The sequence below is a fragment of the Malus sylvestris genome, chromosome 10 (assembly GCF_916048215.2).
Source record: "Malus sylvestris chromosome 10, drMalSylv7.2, whole genome shotgun sequence".
NCBI lineage: Eukaryota > Viridiplantae > Streptophyta > Magnoliopsida > Rosales > Rosaceae > Malus > Malus sylvestris.
This window is the reverse complement of record NC_062269.1, coordinates 21,471,227-21,498,330: the sequence shown is the minus strand read 5'-3', so window position 1 is coordinate 21,498,330 and position 27,104 is coordinate 21,471,227. Positions and strand designations below refer to the sequence as shown.

The following is a 27,104-nucleotide window of genomic DNA, read 5'->3' as shown; positions in this document are numbered from 1 at the left end:
AGTTTTGGACTTATTTACAAGTTTGCCACTCCAATGAATTAAGGTATAAATATGACTTTATAGCCAAAATTCATTTAAGGTTTTCTTTTGGGGAAAGAATGAGAACATAAGCTCTCCTTTCTCTCTAAAGTGGCCGACCTCCTTGGAGGGTTTAGCTAGCAATCCTACTACTCCAAGGTCACTCATTTCTTCTCCAATCTAACATTGGTGAAGAGACTTAGAGGTTCTCAATTTTGGGAACTTGGAGAACCATTTCATCCATCCAAATCCATAGATCTAAGATGCAAGGAATGAAGGCCCTCTCTTTGGGTGATTAGCCTTTGCTTATGCAAAGAGGAATCTACAAAGGTATAATTTCTCAACTAACAAATGTTGTTTTAAGTTGAGTCAAGGTTCACCAATCTACTAGGCTTTGAATTTCATGGGTAATGTTTTGTTTTTGAGTGCATACAAGCATGATTCCGCCTTTAAATTTGTTAATTGCATGCTATAGATGTTGCTCAAATGAACATGTTTTTCACAAAATTTCTTTCAGGCTAGGCTTCTGCTCTGTTGACCTTAGGCCTGTGGGTGGGCTTGCCACCCATTTCCATGGCCACGATAGGGTTTCAGTTGTGCTTGTTAGAATTAGTCGCATGTGCATCAGGCGGAGCGTTCAAGTCAGTGGGTCGAGCTTGATGATTCTTCATCAAAAGCTGGTTCTACTTTTCAGTGAAAGTAAAACAGAGATCAAATCCAAAAATTTGATGAACTTATGTGCCCCTATATTGTTATTGCATGACAATATTGGTGGCATTGAGGTCAAATAGGTCTTCACCAGGAGATCCTGTTCGATTAAGTCCTATTTACATAACTTAAGCAATGATCAAATTCTACAAACTTCAGAGTTGTATTCATTCACAGACTTAAAGTCTTGGAAGTGTAAATACTACCAGTCGTGTCTTGTTTTAGGCAAATAAATGTCTTTCTAGTTATCAAAACGATCAGCCAGAGCGAGCTAGAGGGTACGTGGGTTCTCCTCTGCGAAGTACTTGGTCTGCAGTGCATCATGGATGTGTCTTCAGATGAAAATCACAGCAATAACTTTTTGAGCTTCGTCGATCAGGTCGTCGATAGGTTGCTCGATAGTAGCTTGAAGACTCTTTGCAGTAAGATGAAGCTTCACATCTTGAACCCACTTTAGGTAGTTTCTTCCAGATACTTCTAAAGCGGTGAAATCAAGCTTATTCAAGTTCGACATGTCCCTAAAACAAAGGGTACAACAAAAACATGGTTAGTCCTATGGAAAACCATAGACATACATTGTAGAACATTCAGGTTCTATAGACATGTATTGGTTTAATTTAAACATGAAAGCTACAGGTTTCATGTGGTAAGTTTTGAATGAACACTTTGGGTTTCAAAGGCGCTAAATTCGAGACTACAAGTTCGATTTAGTTATGTACTTCTGGTTGATATATAGAGGTACCTGCAAGAACATAGAATACAATATATGACCAAGTGTAGTGAATTTGTGGATTGCTTCAAGAACCTAAGTGTGAGTGCATTAGGACTACGGAAAATAGTCAACGGTTCAAAGAAAAGGAATAATTTATTGAATCGTTAATTGCCAAAAAGTGGGATTCAGGCCAATAATTTTGGATGTATTGTTAGATTAATGGACTGCTGGTCACTTTAGTTAATTCAATAGATAGTAACCATCTAGGTTTGATCGTAAGAGCAAAATAATAACATTCGGATTAATCTTAGCTTGAATTTTGGCTTCGGGCTAGGCAACAATAAAATTATAGCTTGATAAGCATTAACTAATAACGTCCCAAAAATTCTAGGAGTATGGTTATGAAGCGAGGATGCCAAAAACATGGCATTAAGTTTGGAAAAAAAACGTAGCCCAGCATAGTAGGCTGGCTGCTGCGTACGGGACAAGCCCCAAAGGCCTAAGTATGGCTGCAGGCCACAAGCCGTATCTGCGATGAAGCCCAGCAACTCAAGCTACTAGTTTGGGCCAAAAAATGGCACGGGGGATAGGCCCAGCCACAACAGCTGGCTTATACGGTTGTGGGCCAAGACAGATGGCGAGCCCAGCAAGCAAGGGCTTGCTACAAGTGGGCCAGGTCTACGCGGGCAAAGCCTAGCAAGGAAAGCTCGCTGACGTGATGGGCCAAGGCAAGGGCAGAGCCCAACAAGGCTTACAAGCCTGCTGGTGGACTTAGGGCTTCAGGCCCGTGCAGAATCCAACCCAAGCCAAGGCCTGGTTGCTGTGCATGGCATCGAAACGACGCCATCCTAGCTATGGCATGGCTTCAGGCTAGCTAGCTCAGCTCAGCAGCAAGGCGTTAGAGCTGCGGCTCAACCGTGAAAAATCCCAGATTTTGTTTTTTTTTGTTTTTTCAAATTTTAAGGTTAAAAACCCTAATTGCTTCTAAATTAATTTCAATGCTTTAACTCACAAATTCCATATAGCATAATTGCGTATTGCATGAACAAATATATATATTGACAAAATATATGAAAATCATATGCAATATATATAATTGAAAGGAAAATATAAATATAAGGAGTTCATGCATTGTGTGAAATTTTTTAATGCTTCAAGGTCGTTTCAAATATCTTAATTTATTTTAAAATGACCTGATTGGTAGAAATAACTGAGCCCTTGATGTTGTAGAAGAGCCCCATTCATGATCGTTCAGTTCCTTAGCTTGTAGCAAGAGCGTGCTGATAATGTGTTGTAGGCCTAATTTATTGAACTGTATTTAGGGCTAGAGTGAGGGGGCCGTCACAGGGAGAAGAGAGATATTTGTTTGTGAGGTGTGTGTTATATCATCCCATTGTATGGAAGGTTAAATTCTTACCCTAATAGGATTACAACTCTAATATGATAATATCTAACCTAGAGAATATTCCAAGATATCCATAGATGCACTAGAATTTACATAATCACATTCATAATCTAATAAAACTGTAACATTTTGATTATTTTAAAGAATATCACGGAAATGCTCTACACTGTAGTGCCACTCTGGTAACGGTGGCACCAATTGATTCAAACAAAGTTTGCCGTTTGATGAGAAACGATTACAACTATTTTTCATTCAAATATTAAAATATGTACATTATAATATTAAGTATCATAAATATAATTTCTAACAACTTCAGCTTATTTAGACATTTATGTCTCATTGTTAAGAGTTTGTCCAAGTGTGGTACTACTCCCTCGCCTATTTTTACTTCTCATACAGATCTTTTAATTTTTTATTGTCAGATCGAAAGAATCCAAGAAAATCAATGAATACACTTGACAAGAGTGTGGGCTGCCTAATAAATATAACAAAACATCATATATGAACTTCAAATTCATATAAACGGAGATAATTATTAACACTTCACAATATAATAATATATTATGCACTCATTTTTTGCTTATATTTTCCCTAAAAGGGAAAGCATAATAAATTTTTGGGTAGGGTATTAATAATAAGTTTGGCATTAGAAAGTAGTGTACATCAGATAATAAATATGTAGGGTGTAGTAACCCGCGGGCCGGAAGTCTGGTTCAAAAATTTAATGGTAGATTGATATTAAAAAAGTTTTTGTTTTTTTATTTCTAACAGATATTTTTGTTTGCCTGCCCAATCACACACATCTCCAAACTGACTATATATATCTCCATACACTTTCTGAACTCTCAAACTCTATAATTATTTCAATCCTATAAAAAAATGGAGCAAAATATGCCAGTTGCAGAAGATGAGAGAGTTCATCCCTGTTCTTCCTCACCAATGCAAGTACCACATTCTCCCCAACAATTTCTTTTTCTTTCTCTTCTAATTCTCTAATTTCAGCATATGAGCTACGACAGTTGGTCACGACAGTGTATATCTATGAGTTATGCCAGTTGGTCATGGCAGTGTGTATCTATCGTCATTGCACCCGATTTCGAATTTTCATTTTCATATAATAGAATATTTTAGAATAAAATTTTGCAAAAAAAATAAAATTAGAACAATTAATTAGTGTGCTATGGTTTCTTCTGCAAATGGTTTTTGTAGGTCAGAGCACTGGAATATAGAAGAAGGGAATAAGCTCAGTCCTTTCACTTTGGGTCAAAAGTTGGGCTTCCACGAGTTATTTTCTTTGAAGGTTAGCATATATTTGGAATTAATATTTACATAGTGAACACTTCATAGGAAATGATTAAGCAATTTAAGTGCAACGTATATAAGTTTATTGAATTCATGTTCCTAATTAACTTATAAGATTGGATTAGCTATATAATTAAAGGAAAACTAATGAAAATGGCTTGAAAACTTTGAGTTTTAACGATAATGACAAAATAAAGGGTAAAGTGAATAATACCATGATTGACTTTTTAGTGTAAAAATGTTGTTTTTCGTTGAAGTAAACAGTACCAAGAGTTTTTCGTTAAAATTCTCATTAATTAAATAGTTCTTACAACATGTATCAGTGGATTCAAAGTCACAAATAGGTGTAACCTACCATTAAAGGGGTGCATCTTAATCAAGCTTCTAAAAAGCGCTAAACATTAGTCTTGCGAGGACCTCGGCAGTTTTTTTGGTTTTAATTAAATTTATTTTATTACATATAAATAAATGTCTACTTATACTTTTTAAAAAAAATACATAATTGTATTTGTATCACTATTCTAAAAATCTCTACCTAGCACCGATTAGGACCTAGCTTGGTGCTAGATGGTTAGCCACTGCCCCGATTAATCCCTAGGCATTTGAAAATTAAGAAAGAGTGTATAGACCTACCTAGGCGTTTGCCTAGACTTGCCTAGGAGCCTGCCTAGACCGTCTAGGAACCAACCTAGGTCACAACTCTCACGTAGACAAAAAATAGATAATTTCAATGGCAAGAGACTTGTAGAATACTTAGATGAACACTCATTATATGATTGTTCCTCATGTTTTGAATACGTTATAATACTTTATATTTTATATGTCATTCTATTTTGCAATTTTTATATCCCAATACATTTAATTAATTTTTTTTAAGTATAAGTAGAAATTTATTTATATGTTATATAAGAAATTTTATTAAAGCTAAAAAATGGGCTAGGCCCCCGTCTAGACGCCTAAGCACTAATCCTCTGCTCGCCGCCTAACAAGCCGCTAGCGCTTTTTAGAACCTTCATTGGGACAATCATATAATGAGTGATACTCCAAGTATCCAACAAGTCTATTTTACAATTTATTAAAACAATACAATACAAAATGAAAGCTATATATTTTCTATGTAAGTGAGAGTCGCGACCTAGGCGGGCGCCTAAGTAAGTCTAAGTGTTATTTCTTAATTTTCAAACTCCTTGGGATTAATCAGGACGGTAGCCAGCCGTTTAACACCTAAGTGGCACTAGGCGGAGATTTTTGGAACAATGATCTTAACACACCTGAACGTTAACAAGTTAGCTACAGTAGTGTACTCTCCTCTGAACTCAAATTCGAACTTCCCTCCTCATATTTTAGGTTAAATTAATTCTGTCATATTTTAGGTTAAATTTGTTAAGTTTTCACCTAATTGGCAGGTTTGGAGAGCATCACTGGCAGAGCTAGTTGGCACGGCAGTGCTTGTTTTTGCTATAGACACAATAGTGATCTCCTCCTATGAGACCAAAACCACCGTACCAAACCTCATCATGGCAATCCTCATTTCCATCACAGTCGCAATTCTTCTCCTCGCCACCAATCCCATTTCCGGTGGTCACATCAACCCCGTTGTAACCTTATCCGCGGCACTTCTCGGCCTCATCTCCCTCTCACGCGCTGTCGTCTACATCTTTAGCCAATGCGTCGGGGCGGTACTAGGTGCCCTAGCACTCAAGGCAGTGGTAGACAACAGCATTGAAGGAACATTTTCACTTGGAGGTTGCACCCTCAGTGTCATTGCCCCAGGCCCACAAGGGCCGATCATAATGGGCATTGAGACCACCCAAGCCCTTTGGCTTGAGATAATTTGCACGTTTGTGTTTCTCTTTGCTTCAATTTGGATAGCATTTGACCACCGCCAAGCCCATGCTTTGGGCCGAGTTGTAGTCTTCTCTATCGTCGGGATAGTTGCGGGCCTCCTTGTTTTTATCTCAACCACCGTTACCGCCGCAAAGGGGTATGCCGGAGTAGGGATGAACCCTGCTAGATGTTTCGGCCCCGCACTTATTCGCGGAGGCCGCCTCTGGAACGGGCATTGGGTATTTTGGGTTGGTCCCATTGTTGCTTGCGTGACATTTTATTCGTACATTAAGATCATTCCACGCCAAGGCTTCAAGTATGATACTTTCAACATTGTGAAAACGCTTTCTAAGTAAGAAATGGGTTTGTAACTATTAATGGATCAGATATTATCACTCTCAATTCGACATATCTTTCGTGAAGAAAATATAATTGTTATCACTTAGCTTCTTTGGGACTTACATATGAATACGCACGTATTTGGGTTAGTAATTTTCCTTTTGTAATACGGTATAGGTTAAAGTTGGATTTGATTGGAGTTGGGATTCATCGAGGATCCTTGTTGTAATTTATTTTGAAGTGTTGAAAAAAAATACAAAATAGAGATTTTGGAGTATCTTGTGTATAAAACTTTTGTTTGTTATCAAATATAGGTGTTGGTTTCCTCACCATTATATTAGTAAGCGTGCTTCTTAGAGAGAATATTTGTCGATCAAGTTGTCAGTGTGAATGACTCATAATTGATTGGTGTACATCCTGAAAGATGAAATGGAGAAGGATTTTCATTTAACGGAAGGTTATTGTGACCCTATCACAATCATGCACTATTATATATAAAAATTAAAACGCTTAATAGTGTATTAGGGTTTGAGATATTGCCAAAATGACATTCATGTTGTAATTAAATTTTTCATGAGACACACAAATTCACTAATCAACAACTCCATATTACTCGAATACATAAATCACATACCAATCACGGTTAAGAGAGAGGGAACTCGTTTAATTGCACCGACGAGAAAAAGTGATGCGATGTTGGGATTGCTTAACCAAAACAATTAACTTAATTAAGTGCAAGAGAAATTATCATTTGCCACCTTCCCAACTTGCAACTGCTAGCTTGCTTTGTTTTCTAGTCCACTGGATATCTAGTTTTATTTAATTAAAATGTTTATCGATTTAGGCTCAGCATCTTGATTTATTCAAAATGAATATCCCTGCAATTATCTAGCTTAAAACCATCCTCATATATTTCGACTTCCACGTCCAACTATCAACCAAATTTCCATAGTCTAATTTACATATTAAAATGCATGCAAGGCCGCTGCCTTCCTTCCCGGAAGAGCAAAAACCTAAGAAAATCTTAAATTTTAAATTTTACATATTAATCGTGTTTTTTTTTTTTTTTTGTCGTCTCTTTTTCATGCAATGGTATTCGAACATCTATGATAGTCGTGAACACAACATTCAAGTTCAGGTCACGGTTTTTGCAACTCTATTGTAATAAAATAGTCAATCAATTAATTTGCAAAGAAGTAATATTTGTGCAAATAATAAATAGTTATGTGACTGTTGAGATTTAAACAATTTATTGAAACTTGTAAGTTGCTTTTATCGTACCAAATTTAGAAACTCTCATATTTGATACCTTACATTAGTAAATACGTTGTTAAGGTAGTTTTAAAGGAAAATGCGTTTTTCATTTCACTAATGACTTACATCTTTGCCTCATCCCTTAGCCTCATCCCTAAATAAGTATATAACTCCTTGCGTTAAAGTTTATTTGCATCTAAGAAAGCATTTTCTGAGAAAATCAAAAGTTACTTGTTCTTTCCACCATTATGACCAGACTAAACATGTTTCCAATTGTAGTCATTTTTCTTTTGGTGAGTTGCGTACTTCCAACGTTGTCGCATTTGGATGACTCTCCGGCTGTGGTTAAGTGCAAAAAACATTTCAGCATAAAGTATGCATTCGACGTGTACAACTATATTTTCAAAGGACAGAAAATTGGTGACGGTAGTTGTCAAGCTCTTGTGGTGTTGGGAAGACATTGCCATAATGTTTTTGTGAATAGCACTTTTACTTATGAACACACCGAGAACAGAACTGCCATTCAAGCCAGGGCTAACCGAGTATTTAATCATTGTACAATCGTAACTTTTGTCCCACCTCCTTCTGCTGTATCTTAAGCAAATAATTGAACTTTTCTAGGGCTATTAAATGTGTGGGATCTTTTATGAGTTGGAACAAAATTTCGATATATTTTCTTTGATGCCTTATTACAACTTCACTTTGCTGCTATGAGTTGTAAAACATTTTCTTCATGATTGAGGAATGAACAATATTAATAAAAACAACTACCACGCCAATTTAGAAAACTTCGTGAAACATCATAAGTAATATAGACCAATTTTATATTTGTTTGGCCCTTGCCTGTGCATTACGTTCCGTTATTGCAACTTCACCGCATATTGATGTGTCATGCTAATTGTCGTAAAAACTTATATTGCTAGTCCCATTTCTACTTGTATGATCGCGATCTACCTTGTAACAATCATACGTGTCCTCTTTATTGTTTATGGATCTAAGTTGAGAAAGATGAAAATTTTGCCATATCGTATTTCTCAAAATTCTTACCAAATGACGTTGAAATAGGTTTATGAAAGATTCTTGATCAACTCTCATTGAACTTTTGATTCAAGTTGTTATGCAATACTACATTTCGAAAAAGTGTGTTCATTTTGCACACCTCCCCATTTTTTTATCCTTTTTTTTCTTCTGTGGTCTGGATAATGAAAACTAGAATATTTGTTGAATGATTTAACACTTATCATTGACGCAACTGCATCTCGTTAACATTATATTACAACTTCACTTTGTTGCTATATATGAGTTGTGAAGAAAACCTTCCTGGCAACTTCCCTACAGCTTATGTAATTAATGGAAAATCCTTCTACCCTGAATACTTGTTTCAATGACCAATAGTGGTTAGAACTCACAATATATATAGTCTTCTGTTCTTCTGCATTCTTTTAGTTCTTTAAAAAGAAGCCCTTCAACCCTTTTCTTTTCGTCATCAATTTGAGGCAGTAGAAGAGCTTTCCATAATCCAAAAATTAAGCTGATAAAAAATTGACCAAATCAGTTGGTGGAAGTTGTGACACAATCGGTGCCCGAAATTCCTTGGGGCCAAAGCTTCTTGCTGCAATTGGTGTCCATGAATACATTTCACCAGAGGTCAGCTTGATTTATAATTTTGTGAAGGATGTCCGTTCTTTGATGGATTTTTTATCATCGGTATAATCACAAGCATACCGATATAATCATGCATACCGATATAATTATCACAAGCATACCGATATAATCATGCATACAATAAAGGGGTCTTTCGAATTAAACCTTTAATTAGTGTAAGTGATTCAAAGTTATAACGAATGCGATGGTGACCTAAGTTTAAACCACCTATTCTTATGTTAAAACCGGAATCACTACACACATGATTATGTCTTATTTCCTTAAAGAAATTTCTGAACTAATTAAGCACTATTATGGCCTTGTGCTTCATCCTGGTTTCATAAACATTTACAAGAGAAAACCCAACTCTTGGTAGAAGCGGCACCACTTCTTATGTTCATATAGGTGAGGTTCCTTCCCATGTCCCTGCTACTATAGACATAACTACAAATAACCTCATTAAGAGTTAAAACTCATCCTCCTAAACGTAGCAGTCTTGCACTGATCATCCTGGAATAAGCTATATAATAATTTTCAGTGCTTACACAACCACTTAACAATAACTTGTTATTACCCATTAAACTTTTAAACTAGTGATGTTCTAGACAAAGTCGGGTTACCATTATTGGTGGCTAATTTTCAGTAAAGGGTTTTAGCCCCATTCCACTAGATGTACTAACTACCAAAGCTCTTGAAAGTGCTTTTGTTAACGGATCCGCCAAGTTATTACTTGATTTAACATAAACAATATTAATAACTCCATCAGTTATTAATTGCTTGACATATTCATGTCTCAAGCTAATATGTCTAGATGTTCCATTGTATACCTTATTGTATGCTCTAGACAAAGTAGCCTCACTATCACAGTATAAAGAAATGGATGGCATTGGTTGTGGCCACAACTCTATTTCCAATAACAAATTTCTAATCCATTCTGCTTCTTTACCTGCTGCTGCTAATGCTATAAATTCAGATTCCATAGTTGAATGTGCTATACATGTTTGCTTCTTCGAAACCCAAGAAATTGCTCCTCCAACAATTGTAAAAATCCACCCTAATGTAGACTTATTATCATTAGCACTTGTTATCCAACTTGCATCTGAATATCCTTCAAGTACTGCTGGAAACTCAGAGTAAGTTAAACTCAGGTTAATAGTTCTTTTAAGATAACAAAAAATTCTATTTATTGCTTTCCAATGAGCAGTACCTGGATGACTAGTGTATCTAGAAAGTTTGCTTACTGCAAATGCGATATCTGGCCTGGTACAATGCATGGCATACATTAAATTTCCGATTACACTAGCATACTCAAGCTGTGCAACAGACCTACCAGAATTATTAAGCAAAGTTTCACTATGGTCATAAGGGATATTTGCTTCTTTTATTTGTAGATGCTTAAACTTAAGAAGCAATTTTTCTAAATAATGTGACTGACACAAAGCGTAACCCCCACTATGCTTTTTTACTTTAATTCCCAAGATAGTATCTACTTCATTCAAATCCTTTATCTTGAATTTTGAATTTAGATACTCTTTAGTTTCAGATACACCTTTCATGTTTGTACCAAAAATTAGCAAGTCGTCGACATATAAACATATAACAACACCATAATCATTTGTGAATTTAGAGTATATGCATTTATCAGCACTGTTATGTCTAAATCCATATGATAAAATGACAAAATCAAACTTTTCATGCCATTGTTTTGGTGCTTGCTTCAATCCATATAATGACTTTACTAATTTACAAACCTTCTTTTCATTCCCAGGGAGAACAAACCCTTATGGTTGTTCCATATAGACTTCTTCATCTAAATCACCATTTAAAAATGTTGTTTTCACATCCATTTGATGCACATGCAAATTATATAAAGATGCCAATGCAAATAATATTCTAATTGATGTGAGCCTAGCTACTGGTGCATATGTATCAAAATAGTCTACTCCTTTTTTCTGCTTAAAACCTTTGGCAACTAGCCTGGCTTTAAATGTCTGAATAGACCCGTTTGTATTGTATTTTCTTCTAAATACCCACTTACAACCTATTGCTTTTGATCCTTGGGGCAAGTCTACTAAAACCCATGTCTGATTAGATATTAATGATTCAAATTCATCATCTATAGCCTCTTTCTAAAAGGCTGCATCTCTTGAAGTCAATGCTTCGCTTAGACTTTTAGGATCATCCTCAACATTCAACAATATGGGTATTTTCTTAAGAACCTTTGTTCTATTTCCTTCGACTAAAAATACAATAGATTGAGATGACATAAAATCAGAGCCTAGAGTCTTTTCTTTTCTTACCCTTTGGCTTTTCCTTGGTTCATTAACAGTTTCAGACTGTTTTCTTTTCTCACCTTGAGATTGACTAGTAGACGGATTAGAGAAATGTGTTTGATCATTCTCTTTTTCAGACACTGAGTAGTCATTATAGAATTTATTTTCTATAAATTCGACATCTCTAGACTCAACTATTGTGTTCAAGTCTAAATTAAGCAACCTATATGCCTTTGAATTTTCTGCATATCCTACAAATATGCTTTTAATTCCTCTTGGACCCAACTTGGATCTCTTAGGATCGAGTGCCTTATAAAAAGCTACACAACCCCATACTCTCAAATATGATAAATTTGGTTTTCTTCCCTTCCAAATTTCATATGGTGACACATATGTCTTCATAGATGTAATACTATTGTGTATATGGCATGCAGTAAACAATGCTTCACCCCATAAATATTTTGGAGTATTAGCATTAATCATCATAGAATTAATCATTTCAGTGAGTATTTTATTTTTTCTTTCTGCCAAACCATTTTGTTGTGATGTATAGGGTGCAGTTCTTTGATGTACAACACCATGCTCTTCACAAAAAATATCAAATTCATGTAAAAAATATTCACCACCTCTATCACTACGAAGGCATTTAATTTTCCTTCCCTTTTGGTTTTCAACTTCAGCCTTATAGCGCTTAAAACACTCAAAAGCTTCATCTTTATTAGACAATAAATAAACATAAGTAAATTTAGAACAATCATCTATAAATGTGATAAAATATCTTTTTCCTCCTCTTGTTAAAACACCATTAAATTCACATATGTCAGAATGTATTAAGTCTAATAAATTTGTATTTGTTTCGGTAGTTGGAAAAGGTTTCTTAGTCATTTTCGCTTGAATACATGTTTCACATTTATCATTATAATCATCATTGCAAGCAATAAAACCAAGTGTGCGCATGTATTTTAAAGATCTAAAATTTATATGTGCTAAACGTAAATGCCATAAATGAGAGGAAGACTCAACAATATAAGCAGAAAAATTCACTTTATTATTAATACTTAGTTTGAACATCCCATCACAAGAATACCCCTTCCCAACAAACATCCCATTTTTCGACATTATTAACTTGTCAGACTCTAGAACAGTTTTTATACCGTTCTTACATAATAAATTTGCAGACAAGATTCTTTCTAATTTCTGGAACATGGAGAACATTAAGCAACGTCAATTTCTTCCCAGAAGTAAATTGAAGTTCAACGGTTCCCTTTCCTAGAACTTTGGCGGAATTATGATTCCCCATTAAAACTTCTTGATTGTCCGTTGATGCTTCATATGTCTTGAATTGTGCCTTGTCATTGCACACATGTATAGTAGCCCCTGAGTCCAGCCACCAATCGGAGGATTTTATTACCGCTGCCATATTCAGTTCGGTAATCATGCCAATATGCATCATTGATACCATTGCAACAATGTTATCAATTCCAGAGTTTTCCACCATATTTGCGCTATTGGTCTTATTGGCATATTCCTCACTTGCTTTTCTGTGTCTACAATCACGAATGTAATGGCCTTTCTTTCCACAATGGTAGCATACACCATTTGCATTCTTTTGATTGTTGTTGGAATTGGTCTTCTTAAACTTCCCTTTGTCAATTTTGACTTTGAAGTTCTTTTTATATTTGTTTCCTTCGACAATGTGAACTTTAGAGAAATCTTGATTTGCAAAATTCTTATCACGATTTCGAGTTTCCTCTTCAATTTGAATACCCTTTTGCAAATTCTCTAAACTAATATCTTCCACCATGTGTAGAAGTTTCTTTCTATAATTATTCCATGTTTGGGGTAATTTTGCCATAATAGCCCCAACTATCATAGGATCCGGAATAACTATTTTAAGTTCACGAAGCTTTGAGACCAAGACCAATAATTCATGAACTTGGTCTAGGATGGGTTTGTTATCAAATATAGTGAATTCATAATATTTGAACATTAAAAATTTATCGGTACCTCTTTTTTCCGTTGTGTACTTGTGTTCAAGTGCTTCCCAAATTTCCTTTGGAGATTGAATGTGTGCATACAGGTCATATAAACGATCAGATAATGTGCCCAATATGTGTCCTCGACATACCAATTCATCTTCTTCACGCTTCTTTCGATCGGCAACTATATTGTCCGAGTCTTTGTCACTTGGTTCACGAATAGGCTCCAATTTCGGGTCCAACACATATATGACATTTAGAACAGTAAACATGAAACGCATCTTGTCCTTCCATCGGGTGAAATTTGATCCATCAAATTTGTCTAACTTGTAGACATCTTGATTGATAATCTTTAAAGCCATGTTATCAGATTTGTTATCCATAACGAAAATAACACTTTAAGATTGTAAGATTAAATGTAGAATTATGGAGAATAATCCGAATAATGACTTTGAGGTACGACTTGAATCGTTTCCTTAAAGTGTTATTTGCCCTCACTCGAATGAGTTTACTAAAGGGTTCTTGGCAAATCACTTACAGGATACAACAAAGTATGGAATATTCGATTAGCAAAACCGAATTATATTCCCTTAGAAATAACTAGAAAGAAATTGTATGAATGTGATGAAGAGAGAAAAGAGAGCAAAGAAATTATGTAGACAACAAATTTCTGAAATGATTCTTTTCTACTAATGTTACCACTATATATAGAGAGAATTACACTCTTTAGACACATCCTTTGATTTGAGTATGTATTTTCACCATGGGATACAACACGTTACAGCATTATGTCCAATGGATATATCTGATACAAACACCAATTATTCAAAGGTCATATATATTTTAAAACATGCGGTTGAATACCCGGTCAATGGGTATGTCTGTTAGAATAAATGAAAAGCTGCATGGCTTTTCTTGAAAGGATGTAATTATTGGGCAAAGAGCCCAAGTATCTTCTGGTAAACGCACGCATATACATATGCCTATATATATATTATATAAATAATATATTATTATATATTATTTTATATATATATATATATATATATATTGAAAATATTCAACACTACATAGGTTTACATATATAAACACCAAAGCCTTCATTCTCCTTTTTATCATCTAGATAGGTTTACATAAGTAGACACCAAAGCACCAAAGCGTTCATACCAAAGCGTTCAGTCTCTTCTTTATCATCTAAACAGGTTTACAAATATAAACAATTACAAAGCGATGTGACATTTCTTTTTTTCACACACGACATTTTTAAAATTACAATTTTCTAAATGCTTAACTGTTTTACTTTACAACATCCAATTATTCTCAAATAACAACATAACCAGTTTTTGAACTTTTTATATAAAACTACAACAATACAACAAAGTAAGAACATAGTGTAAATGTTCAAATGAAAAAAGATAGTGTAAATAAATATATGCAAGGTTTGTCATTTCTAAGATAAATCCTATTTTTGAAATTAAAAGTACCAGCAGTCAAGTAGGGGGATAAAATACACACTAGGAGAGAGTACATGTATGCACAATAAGTTGATCTTTCATTTCTATACACCAACAACAGCAACAAAGCACTGACATTCAGTATTACGGTTTGGTGGTATACCTCTTAATTTGGAAGTGTAAGATCTTATGTTCAAATCTCGTAGATGATGAATTCGATACCACATTAGGTTGCCCATTGTGTGGCTTAGCCAAACTCCCCCTCCCTCTAGTGTAAAAATATCGATGTACTAAAAAAAACAACAACAAATCATTATCCCATTTAATGAGGTCAGTTTTATGAATCCTAGAAAGTCATTGCATGAACGCACTGGCAATTTCTGGTTCCATTTGCTTTGGTACCAATTTCACTGATTAGTTCAAACCCTTAAATGTATTCAAACATCAGAAATCAGTAGCAACATATATAATAGTGGACATTGACAAACGTTGGCTCCGTCTCTTAACTAAATATGCACATTAAGAGCATTTCACTAACGTGATTACAATAACCAAGAAACCCAGATCTTGTAGTAGTAACCATTTCTTAATCAAAATTTTATAGCCGCTTTTATCGTTGTTACGCTTGATATATCCACGAGAGCTGTGATCTATAACTCGGGAGCTGGCTGCAGTAGAGTCGAAGAAGAGGTGAGGGGCTCGTGGACAACCGAATTTGAGTGAACTGAAATCAGATTTCCCTCCAATTGCAACATGATACTCCCCAGGATTTCAGTCAGTAACTTCTTAAACTCGTCTTCTTTAAGCAGCTTTCCATCATCTGCGTTAACCATGTTGAACACATCCTGCACAACCTTATCCATCTGCAGATTTTCATTGTAAGAAATTTATGAACATCTGCTGAAAGTATAAACGATCAAGTTGGGGAAGCGCTGAAGGTAGAAGCTGTCTGAGTTTAAAATCGAATATAAAGATGGGTACGCTATTTAAAGAGAACCTGCTCAACTGCACCAAGTGGTGGCAGACCAGCTGTTGGACCTACTGCTTCCAGCGCCACACGCAAATATTCCTTCGATAATTTCCCACTGCTGTCTCTCGGAATTGTTTCAGTAGCTGCATTCAGTGTCTGCATTTTACAACAGATTGTAATAAGCAATCCCAGTGAGTCAGGGCACTGTAAGCGAACTAGGACATACTTAAGAGGAAAGATTCCAACAACATTTATGAGTATAATTGGTCAGAGACAAAAAGACAAGGGATTTTTACGAGGCAAACCTTGTCTAATTCAAACTTGTTGGACAACAGTCTCTTGATGTCGCTTCCATCAAAGTCATTTTCACTGTGAGCTACAATCACAGGCTGCTCCTGAAGACGATGAGCCACAGACTCTGCTACTTTCTTGAATTCTGTTAAGAATGTTTCTTGAGAGACCGGCTTGTCCAAATCATGGCCAGTGCATGATTGCAGAGCAGGTTCCACAATGTTGCTCACAACCTAAGAACGAAAGTAACCAACAAAGAGAAAAGGAGGGAAAAAAAGCCGTCAAGAATGAAAATGTTCAATGCAACATGTAAATTTGTACGACGAACTGCTAGTACTGAAAAATCTTAATTAGAGAAGGCCAACTACCCAAGAATCTGATGAAGGGGGCATCCCTTGTTCAACCGTGAGTTTTTCCAAAGCTTTGATTATACAGTCACGGAGGGTTCCATCAGCTGACTTTATCTCAGAATAAGTAGCCACCATCTCTGATTCAAAAGTTGGCCCATCGATGAATTCTAGGAGGTCTTCGCCATCAATACGGAGGATTACAATAGGGTCTCGCTTCAACCCAGCAGCCATGCCTAGCAGAATATCCGAAAGAACCTCTTTGAACTCAGTCTTGCTCACTTTTTGTTGCTTCCCATGAGTGAATTCATTCAGTACCTAAGAACATTGGAACAAAACAGTTAAGGTTGTCCTAAGAAATCTGGTTTAAGTGGTTTTGCTCAGTACATGTATACAATCTACTAATGAGTTTTCTAGTATGGACATCACTCAAGTCAAACACGTGGACATGAGAGCACCTGTGACCATTGTACCAACCGTGTAGAGGCATACTCTCAATTTCCAAAGTAGGATAATACTCTCAAAAGTTTATTTCCAATCTGATCTATACTTGCCAACCCTAAGATGTTAACTATTACTTTAACCGAAAGCTTCTTCATAATGTAACATTGTATTGGCTTTAGAATTATTCCGATTCCTCAATTATTCCGCGCGCTTAACAGCGGTGGCATTACTTTAGTAAGATGTCATGTACTTGTACTAATATAAAGTGCAGCAACATTATGAGATGATTAGGTAAGGTTGTTACTTTGTTCAAAAGCAAGCCCCTCAAAGAAAGCTTTTTGACTTCTACTCCCTTCCCCACAAAACCACTGCCTTAGGGAAATTTAGGCAGGCACCGGCCCCATCATACAACATTATGGCATAATATTACGGCTTTCGTCATGCTAAATCTTCTTGAATAATATTAAGTTTCGACATAGTTCGTCACTAGATCCCTCTTAGCATAAGAAGATAAAAGGAAAAGAATTTTCTAAGCATAAAAAAAAAAAAAAAGTAGGAAAGGCATTTCGAACTGAAGAGTAAGGTCATATAATAAGACCAACAATGCTAGGTCATCGGTTGGATTCTTCTGGGGTTATCTAGAAATGGAAATCCCAGTATACAAATAGACCAAACAAAGCAAAGAACAACAATCTCCTATTTTAAACATTAAAAATAGACGCAACAAGTTTGATAATACCAAAACCACGCAATCAAAGCTCGAAAGTCAAGATCATACGTAGCATTTTTATCTTATTAAGATTGCAGCTTTCCATATTAGAAGTCTAAATTTGATTTGAAAATTTAGTAGATTAGTAGAGAATAGCCTGGCCATAAAAAACGATTAGTAAATATTAGAGCCACTAGACAATACGGAAGGCAATCCTGCCAAGAATTAACTATTATCTGTTTAATTCAGCACAAAATCGCAGAGAACATCATTCAATCAATAATCAACACCAACATAATTATACAGCAATTCAACACAAAATCCAAGAAAATGGTATTGCAATTACAATTTTGTCAAGTATTGTTCCATAAACAACATTTCTACATAATTACCAAATCACAGCGTTTCATATTGTGTAGTCAGATTGTGAATTTGAACCATTTTTAACGAGTAGCCTTACCTGTTAATTACAAGTTTCCCAACCTAGCTCGTTTGAAATTGCTTTTTAAATAACTGAAAGTATTTTTTGTGAAAATGTTTCTAAACTAATTTTTGAAAAAAATCCAAGTGAATTCTGAAAAAGAACGTGAAGTTATTGTTTGCAAGAAGCACTTCTTCCAAAAGCCACTAATTTGATAAGAAAACAGTTAGCCATGTTGGAGTACAAATGTGTTTGACAATAAAACATTACTTATATATTTACAAGCAAATAAAGAAAAGAAAAATGGTAGTGAATACAATTAATAGATGATCGCTGTGCGTTGCAACGTGGGAGAACGATTAGCATATAATATGTTAGAATTAGAATTATTTAACACAAAGTCGATAGGGAATCAGTCGAGAAAACCAAATCTTTTTAAGAAAAATGATTTCTGCACATCTTAATTAGAAATTGCAGAAAAAAAATGGAGCGAAAATCATTTTTCTTAAACCAAATGGACTTCTATTGAGGATAATATGTGCAACAATCTAACACGCCATTAGGTGTCACGCATCCAACTCAAAACCAATTGATAATCGGCGACAGAACACGATATCTTTCAACACGTGGAAGAAGAATAGGGAAGAGGAAAAACTTAGTACCTCAGAATATATGTGATCGGAGTCGGAGGACGAACCCTGAGCCGGCAAGCCAAGAGCAAGGCCGATATTGGCGACAGCAGGGTGGAGCTCGTTCAGAGAGAGGTGGCCGTCTCTGTCCCTGTCGAGCTCCTCAAACTTATGCTCCACAAAGTTACTAAACACCTCCTCGTTCCCAACCAACTTCATTATATTTGAACCGTCCACCACCTGCCCACCACCACTCCCACTTCCACTTTTCTTCTCCATTTCCCCACCTCTCCTCTCTTTCTTGTGAGCCTGCTTTTCTTCTTCCCCCCGATAGGACTCTCGTGACTCACGCGAGTTCAAAGTGCTTTTGCCAAAAGTGCTTCTTATTTCTGCTTTAGCTTTTTTCTGGCTCGCTCTGTTTTATGGTGGGGAACGGGTTTTCTCTTCTGAGTTCTGGCTCGCTCTGTTATATGCTTAAACGCCGAATAATTAGGCATGTTTTTTGCTGGATTTCGTTTTCAAGACGTGATTTTTTTGGGCCCTTCCCAAAACATGAGAGGGAGGGATAAGAAAGTTTTCATTTTTCAACTATTTATTCTTTAAAATTTTCTGACTAAGATGAAAACAACTAGTTTTTGCTTTGAAAAAAGTCTACTACATTTTGTTAAATAAAAAAAAAAAAGGTAACACATTTAAGTTCTCATCTCTCCATCTCTCTCCTCTATAGTTGACAAATAAACGAACAATAATCTAAACTATCTACTATTATATAATCTTCTTGATCGATCAAAAGAATGTGAAAAGACTATTTTATCTTTTATCATAAAAAATAAATAAATAAATAAAGAACAGTAACGTATATTCACAAAACAAAATTTTATTATTTTTTATTTAAACACACGTGCAAGTGATTTTATCATGTATCAAATTCTAAAAAATTGAAAGAAAAAAAAAACCTCTCTTCCTACTCCCACTTCCAGTGGTTCTCTCAATCTCTCTTTCCTATTTTTTTTTTTCTAAAAAAAAAAATGTTCACACATAAAGTGTGATGACATACGATAGTAGTAGATAAATATAGGGTGTTTGATTTTGAATATTTTACAAGGTATCGATTCCACAAATTCCACTTCTTTCTTTCGTGGTGTTGCATTTCACCTCTTTCTAATTCACATATGAGCAACATTAGCATATCCCTTCAATTATATGCAAATTGCAGAAATTATGCACGTCATCTTGCCTTGGGATTTAAATGCCAATTCCAAATGAAAACGCATCCCTTCAATTATTCTTTGAGAATATAATTGGGCATTATTTCTCCAAATTATAATAGTTATCTCTTACCTCATAAAGAAAATAAAAATAAGAAAAACCTTACAATCTATGTGGGCATAAAATACTATTCCTCCACTAATTGTTGTTTAACTTGGAATTAGAAAAAAATAATATGAATAATACTTGGATACTCAAAAAATAGATGAAAGTTCTTACTCAAAATTATTTGTTGTTGATTCATAAAAATTTGTATTTATGATTAGACAATGTTCATATAATAAAAGGTCGTTTCTGCAAAAAATCAATTAAAACTAAGAACTATTAGTCATTGAACTGTGTAAATATAGAAAAACGAAATTGGTAAAGTATTACGAATCATATATGTATTTTGCTATAATAGATTGACTAAATGACCTTAGTATTCATTAATTTTTTCACAGATGATCACAAAACTTAGTGATTCGTACATGAAAATTTTTGAGTAAAAATGCCTATTTATTCTTGAGGAGTTAGGCATTGTTAAAACAAAATATAATGCTAGGAAGACTAAATTTGAAGATTAAATTTACAAACTAAATAATGTGTCACAATAGAAGTTGGTAAACTAAATAAACACATTTACCAATGCTTAAGTAATAAACTAATCATCAATTTTTATATCATATAGTTTTCAAAATTTTATCTATAAATTTAATATTTTTAGCATTATTAAAAAAAAATATTCCAGATGGTCTCTCTTACTTTCTCCCACGTCTTCCACGTCAATTTTTTGGGTCGGTGCAGTTCATTTTGTGTTGGGTGGACAAAAACGCAGAAACTAAAAAAATTAATAAAAGTAAATTAGGAAAACAGTTACATGCATGAAACAGAAGGTAACAAGGCCCATGAAAAAAAGACGGATAGAGTGGTCTGTGGTCACAAATTCAGATGTGTTTGGATTTCGACACGTGGGGCGGTTAGGGAGATTCAACCACCAAACCCAACGGATGACTGACGGACCATGTGGAACCCACGGGGGTTGAGATTTTCGCTTTTTGCCTATTTTGGTCGGCTCCTATTCCCCCGACACATCGGTCCGCCAGCTAATGTACTTGGATTGGGTGTCATACATGCATACTCGACACGTGGCGTGTACCTGGTAGGCTAAGGACGAATTCATCATGGATGAAGATGTGATGGCTCATTAATGATAACGAGGTGAATTTCATGAGATTGGACAAGATGCTAAGGTCATTTTCAACTGATCTGGTCAGATAATTATAGGGCTAAAAATAATCCGAAATGACACAAAAATCGTCTTCAATCGAGGGCTAGGCCAAAGCACTCGTGGGTGCCCCATCAGGCCAAAAACACCAAATCAGGCTAACCGGCTGGTCCAAAGGAGCCAAGCAACTCGCCCCGGGCCAGTCCATTTTTTGAACCACAAAGGCTATCTAGCATTAGCATGACGTCAGCTAGCAAGAGGTGACCGTTGGATTTGAATTTTTTTTTTTGGACAAAATTTAAAAAAAAAAAGAAAAGAAAAAATTTCCATTTTTTTTCTATAAATACCTAAGTCATTCCTACACGATTTCTCACATAATTTTCACTATTTCATACTATCTTACTTCATTTTATTTTAATTCTTCACATTCTATTCTCTTACCTCTTCCAATAATTTTTCCTTCAATTTTTTCAATAATTTTCAAATGGTCGCATATGCAATGAAAGGTAGGGCTTGAACCCAAAAAGAAGATGAAACTCTTTGCAGGGCTTATAGATGGGTCTCGGAAGATAGTGTGAGGGAGAGTTCTCAAACAAGTGAAGGTGTTTGGACTCGTACATCCAAAAAGTACTATGAGTTCTATGAAGGCATCACTCCATCGAATTCCCGAAACCACGAAAGTTGTTCTTCAAGATGGAAAAAACATTTTCATCCAAGTTTGAATAAATGGCATCAAATAGTGTTAAAGGTCTAAAGTAGACATGAAAGCGGAGCCAATTTCTACGATGAAATAAGTGTTTTCACAAGTTATTTTAAATATTTAATTATATTACATTTAATTTCATATATTAATTTCCTTTATTTTTTGTAATTATTTTTTCTAGGTACGCCAAGCGGAGGAATTGTATATGGAAGACAACTCGAAACCCTTTAATCATCACGGTTGTTGGGAAATTTGTAAAGGGTGGGTGTTATTTAAAGATCCAACTCAAGAAAGAGCTGGTTCAGAAATGCATCCTCAAATGCAGTTGGGGATGAACATGGATCTCCTACCATTCAAGAAACAAGGGTAGAAAATACATCTTCGGGTGAAGCTTTCATACCTAGGGCTATGGGATGAAACAAGGCCCGAAAATTGAAGGAAAAGGGTAAGACAAAGGATGATTACGCCTTTCAATAGGATATGGCGTCCTCATTGCAATTAATGGCAGAGCAAAATGCCTTTGCCGTGGAATAAAGGAACCGTAGGCATGAAGAACGAGCAAAACAAAATCAAGAAGAGATGGATGATAGGAACATGCAAATGAATACTTCAGATTACACTCTAATGAGTATGATATATTTTGATAGAAAAAGAGGGAAATTATGGCCCGACATGAGTTGTTTACATCCGACTATAATCCCACAATGGCGGATGATATGATGATGATTATAGACTTTAAATTTAAGTTGTTGTAGTTTTTAAATTTAAGTTGTTGTAGTCTTTAAATTGAAATAATAAATTATGTTTGGCCTATGGTGGCTCTTTGGCCCCCTCGGTTGGAGATGATTTTTTGCCACAGGGCTATGTTTGACATATGGCTCCTTGACCCCTCGGTTGGAGATGATAAGAAGTATGGTCTGGCACTGTTCATTAAAATATTAATTTCTTCAAGGGCTATAGGGCTAAAGGGAGCCCTCTGGCCTTCCTTCGGTTAGAGATGGCCTAATGTAGTGAGTTACTGTATTAGATTACAATTATGTGGTAGGACTTCGTGCAAGTGTTTATGATATATGAGTTCGATTTTCTAGGGAATTGGGAAACATATTGTAACAAATTCAATTATATTATGACACCTAAGTTATGTTACGTGTCTTCGTACTCTTTTCGTCATTTGATAATATTACTCCTTTTATTTGATTTTTGACGTTTTTGAATTGCACGATGAAGCTAAAATTCTTCTGTAAATCTTCTAACGCTTGAAAGGTGAACTGCCTTAGCAAAGTTACTAGTTCATCCCTTTAAAATAAAAAATAAATAAAAAAACAACCATCACATACTTTGTTATATGCGAGCACAAGTTTTTTGCATTGATTTGGTCTGAGTCATTCTTTTACTTAAGTTAATAATCACTTATTTTATGACCGTTTCTTACTCTAATTTTTCATCGGAAACCCTTTTTTTTTTTTTTTTTTTTTGTAAGTTTATTCATTTTTAATAACTTTATTTCTAAGCCATCTTGAAAGATTTTAGTGTAATTTGCCAATGTTCTTTCACTATCAGAAACTACGATTTTCGGTGACGAATGTTTGCTTGACAAACAAAATTTAGTCGGGAAAAAAGTTATTTTGGTTTGTCCGACGAAAAGAAAATTTTGGTGAGGCTAAGGTGGTTAATGTTTTGGGTTTTTATAGACACTTTAGGCAATGAAGGATTTCGAGGGGCAAAGTTTTCACAACAAGAAAAAAAATTGGCGCGTATTATGCTAACTTTTTTCCGATCGAAAAACAAATACGTCGTTGGGCAAACCCCATTACATTAAATCAATTATAAAATTAAATTATGATTTAGGGTTTACAATTCGTCGAGTAAAATGTAATATTTCATCAGGCAAAGGTGAGGGACATTTCGCATATGCAATCCATTCGATGATTTTCACAGTCTGCGAAATTCATTTTAACAACCCAACAGTCAATGTAGTTGGTAATGCTCGGAGATGGCATATGCCAAAAATCACCCAAATAAAAGTTTCCGGGATTAGGTAACAAAACAAAATCTTTTGACGGTTAGAAACGTATAATCACGATTAACAGTTATTTTAGCTTCGATTTTGATTTTTTTTTTTTTACAGCTACACTTCTTGACCTTAGATTAATACAATGGACAGACCTAATCATCAATTTAAAATATTTACACTAGTGGTTACCACAAAATATTAGGTTCTACTTAATAGAAGTATAAAATAAACTCTAAATGTTGTTGAATCTATTGTTTTAATGAATACGTAGTCTACAAACCTAATTTCAACGATCCAAACTATCAAACTTGTTTGAATGTAGTACGAGATTGCATACACCAATATCACCAAAAACAACCTTGAACATATATTATAATTCCTTCGGGGTGTATATGATTGCCTGGTACAGGACGTACTTGAGATTGCTTGGTAGTAAACATGGCCAAGTTGTACGCATTTTCTCATAGACGACGTTAAACTGTTAATGCTCAAATTTGGTGAGTCTAACAAAGATCAATATGGTCGTGTCTCGGCCCTTGGTAGTCTCGAGGTTTTGAATTATAAGGACTAAACCACAATATTTAAGTGGTTCAACCCTCAAATTGGGATACGTCCACTGAGTATCTCGTATATATTGGATAAAAGATTCCAAAAAGTGCTCCGCTTTGATACATCTCTCTTTTTCCTCTTTATTCCTCCGACCCCTTCTATGAAGTACTCATCCTCCTTATATAGGCTTTCCATGAGCCCTAAGTCCTTGGTCTCAGAATCTTTCACCGCTTTTGCATTTAAAGTGCATAATACGTTGACTTAACTTGCTAGCCGCCAGTGCGTTCTTTATTCAACACGTGGTAGCGAAGTAACAAATGTTCAAGTTCACTGACATGCTTTCCTAGGACAACGCTCATCAAGTCCCTTACTCGGCCCTGGAATTGGTGGGAATCCAGACCTGAATGCTTAATCTGTCAGTCTTTACGTCCCTTCATAGACTTATGTTCTCTTTGATAGCTGCCACATGGCCTAGAGTTGATGTCTGAGTAGGCCTGTTCCTGTGTTCTTAAGACTTCGTGCAATAAAGTTATCAGTACCTCAACTTGCTCCTGGTGGTCGGAAAGTACTTTATGAGGAAGTGCTCGGCTTCATTGTTGATGGACAATCCGAACTGCTAAACATTTGTATGTAGTGCTTAGGATTGCTCTTCCCAATCTTGTCGAGCTTGGCCTTTCTTCTTTTGGGCATGTGTTCCTTTGGGCCTTTAAGGGTCGAGAAGGACCTGCGTTAAGAAGATAGAAGTATTTTGTATATGGAAACTTAGGTATGCCAGCAAATGATAAGTGGAAACTAAGAAGAATACTAGCAATTCTTATCCTAATATACAATTAATGCTCTTAGTATACAACTAATGCTCATATGTACAAAATTAATTATGAATTGTTGTAGGTCATTTAAAGAAAATCCAATTAAAATTTTCTAATATGAAAGTTCACACAAATATATCCAAGATGTTCAAACGATGACATAAGCTAATGATGTATAATTACTTATGTATGAACACAATTGATACACTTATATGTAAAACTGATTATGAAATTAATGTGGTATGTCATTTCAAGAAAATACAAATATAAATTTGTCATAAGAGAAAATTAGTTTATAATACAAATATATATATATATATATATATATATATATATATATCTGTTGTGGCCATATTTAATTGAGGGGTGCGGCATGGAGAGAAAGAGGGTGGAGAATGGACTTGAGGAATTATGTGTTAATTTCCCAATCCTTGTGCCTTTATTTATAGTAATAAGGAGGAGAGAAACTTGCTCTCCAAGTAATACAAAGTCTATTATTAAAGATCTTCTAGATCCCAAAAGATTCATAATCTATCTCTACTTAGGATTTATACAATCACAATAGGTATTAGAACATATGTCACAACACTCCCTTTTGAGTATGCAAATACTCAAGTAGATGGCATATTTGATCTTCAGGCAAATGTAGAAGCAGTTGATGAAGTCGTCTCGTCTAGTCAGCACAAGTAGCGAATAAGAGTCTTAAAACAAACAAAAGACTGTATATATATATATATATATATCTGTTGTGGCCATATTTAATTGAGGGGTGCGGCATGGAGAGAAAGAGGGTGGAGAATGGACTTGAGGAATTATGTGTTAATTTCCCAATCCTTGTGCCTTTATTTATAGTAATAGGAGGAGATAAATTTGCTCTCCAAGTAATACAAAGTTTATTATTAAAGATCTTCTAGATCCCAAAGGATTCATAATCTATCTCTACTTAGGATTTATACAATCACAATAGGTATTAGAACATATGTCACAACACTCCCTTTTGAGTATGCAAATACTCAAGTAGATGGCATATCTGATCTTCAGGCAAATGTAGAAGCAGTTGATGAAGTCGTCTCGTCTAGTCAGCACAAGTAGCGAATAAAAGTCTTAAAACAAACAGAAGAATGGATGGGTAGTGAAACTCACAAAACCTTGCTATGGCAAAACCCAAGGTGGGACAAAAGCCCATAGCTAAAGGAGAAAAGTTGATAGGAGCATATTTATGTGACTTAGTTGGCTTGTTCTTGTGCATTTATGTCTTGTTTTCTTAGTTATTTTAATGTTTAAAGTCATTTTCGTGTGTTTTCAGATTTTAAGGACAAAGTAGGCAAGAAGATGCATTTTGGAGGAAAATGGAGCTTGGAATGCATGTCACATATTTGGAACCAAGGTTTGGACGAAATTGAAGACTTAAAGAGGCTAAGAATGTGAAGAATTAGTGTACAAAGGATCAAGAACTCAGCCACAAAAGGACACACATCCTTGCCGTGCAATCCACATAGCATTCCCTTTGGATTCCCATGCATGCTTAATCATCCTTGTCCCCTAAAATATTTCTGATTTCATGCCTCAATACACTCAATTATCACACTCAATTGCTGCATACCTCTTGTTCCCTTCACCCATCAGATTTCACACAACTTTCACAACCATTCCATGCACAAATTGATGCTCCATCATCCACATTTGGGATCCAATGCTGTGTGCAACACATGTTGCTGCACCTTTGACTAATTTCTGAAACATTTCACCTCCCCTTTTCATTTCCATGCAATAAACACAATCATTCATGCTCCCTAGCTGAAATACCACTCCATTTTACCCTCCATA

At 35.3% G+C, this 27,104-nt stretch overlaps 2 protein-coding genes across 2 annotated transcripts; one reads left to right on the top strand and one right to left on the bottom strand.

The window, feature by feature from the left end:
- The first annotated feature begins 3,639 nt into the window (after positions 1-3,639).
- On the top strand, positions 3,640-6,588 carry LOC126585734 (uncharacterized). Its single transcript, XM_050250228.1, has 3 exons — positions 3,640-3,784; positions 4,053-4,143; positions 5,552-6,588. The coding sequence occupies exons 1-3, from the start codon at positions 3,723-3,725 to the stop codon at positions 6,326-6,328; spliced, it is 930 nt and encodes a 309-aa protein (XP_050106185.1). The 5' UTR covers positions 3,640-3,722; the 3' UTR covers positions 6,329-6,588.
- Positions 6,589-15,329: 8,741 nt separating this feature from the next.
- On the bottom strand, positions 15,330-19,204 carry LOC126585733 (uncharacterized). The gene is made up of 5 exons (XM_050250227.1): positions 18,760-19,204; positions 16,545-16,841; positions 16,191-16,409; positions 15,913-16,041; positions 15,330-15,778 (listed from the first exon to the last, which is right to left on the bottom strand). The coding sequence occupies exons 1-5, from the start codon at positions 19,003-19,005 to the stop codon at positions 15,566-15,568; spliced, it is 1,104 nt and encodes a 367-aa protein (XP_050106184.1). The 5' UTR covers positions 19,006-19,204; the 3' UTR covers positions 15,330-15,565.
- Between the last annotated feature and the right edge of the window lie 7,900 nt (positions 19,205-27,104).

Coding starts and splice junctions, on each gene's coding strand:
- LOC126585734 (XM_050250228.1), top strand. CDS start 3,723: ATGGAGCAAAATATGCCAGTTGCAGAAGATGAGAGAGTTCATCCCTGT. Junction 3,785..4,052: donor CCCTGTTCTTCCTCACCAAT/GCAAGTACCACA, acceptor TGGTTTTTGTAG/GTCAGAGCACTGGAATATAG. Junction 4,144..5,551: donor ACGAGTTATTTTCTTTGAAG/GTTAGCATATAT, acceptor CCTAATTGGCAG/GTTTGGAGAGCATCACTGGC.
- LOC126585733 (XM_050250227.1), bottom strand. CDS start 19,005: ATGGAGAAGAAAAGTGGAAGTGGGAGTGGTGGTGGGCAGGTGGTGGAC. Junction 16,410..16,544: donor CCCCTTCATCAGATTCTTGG/GTAGTTGGCCTT, acceptor TTTCGTTCTTAG/GTTGTGAGCAACATTGTGGA. Junction 16,042..16,190: donor ACAAGTTTGAATTAGACAAG/GTTTGCCTCGTA, acceptor TGTAAAATGCAG/ACACTGAATGCAGCTACTGA.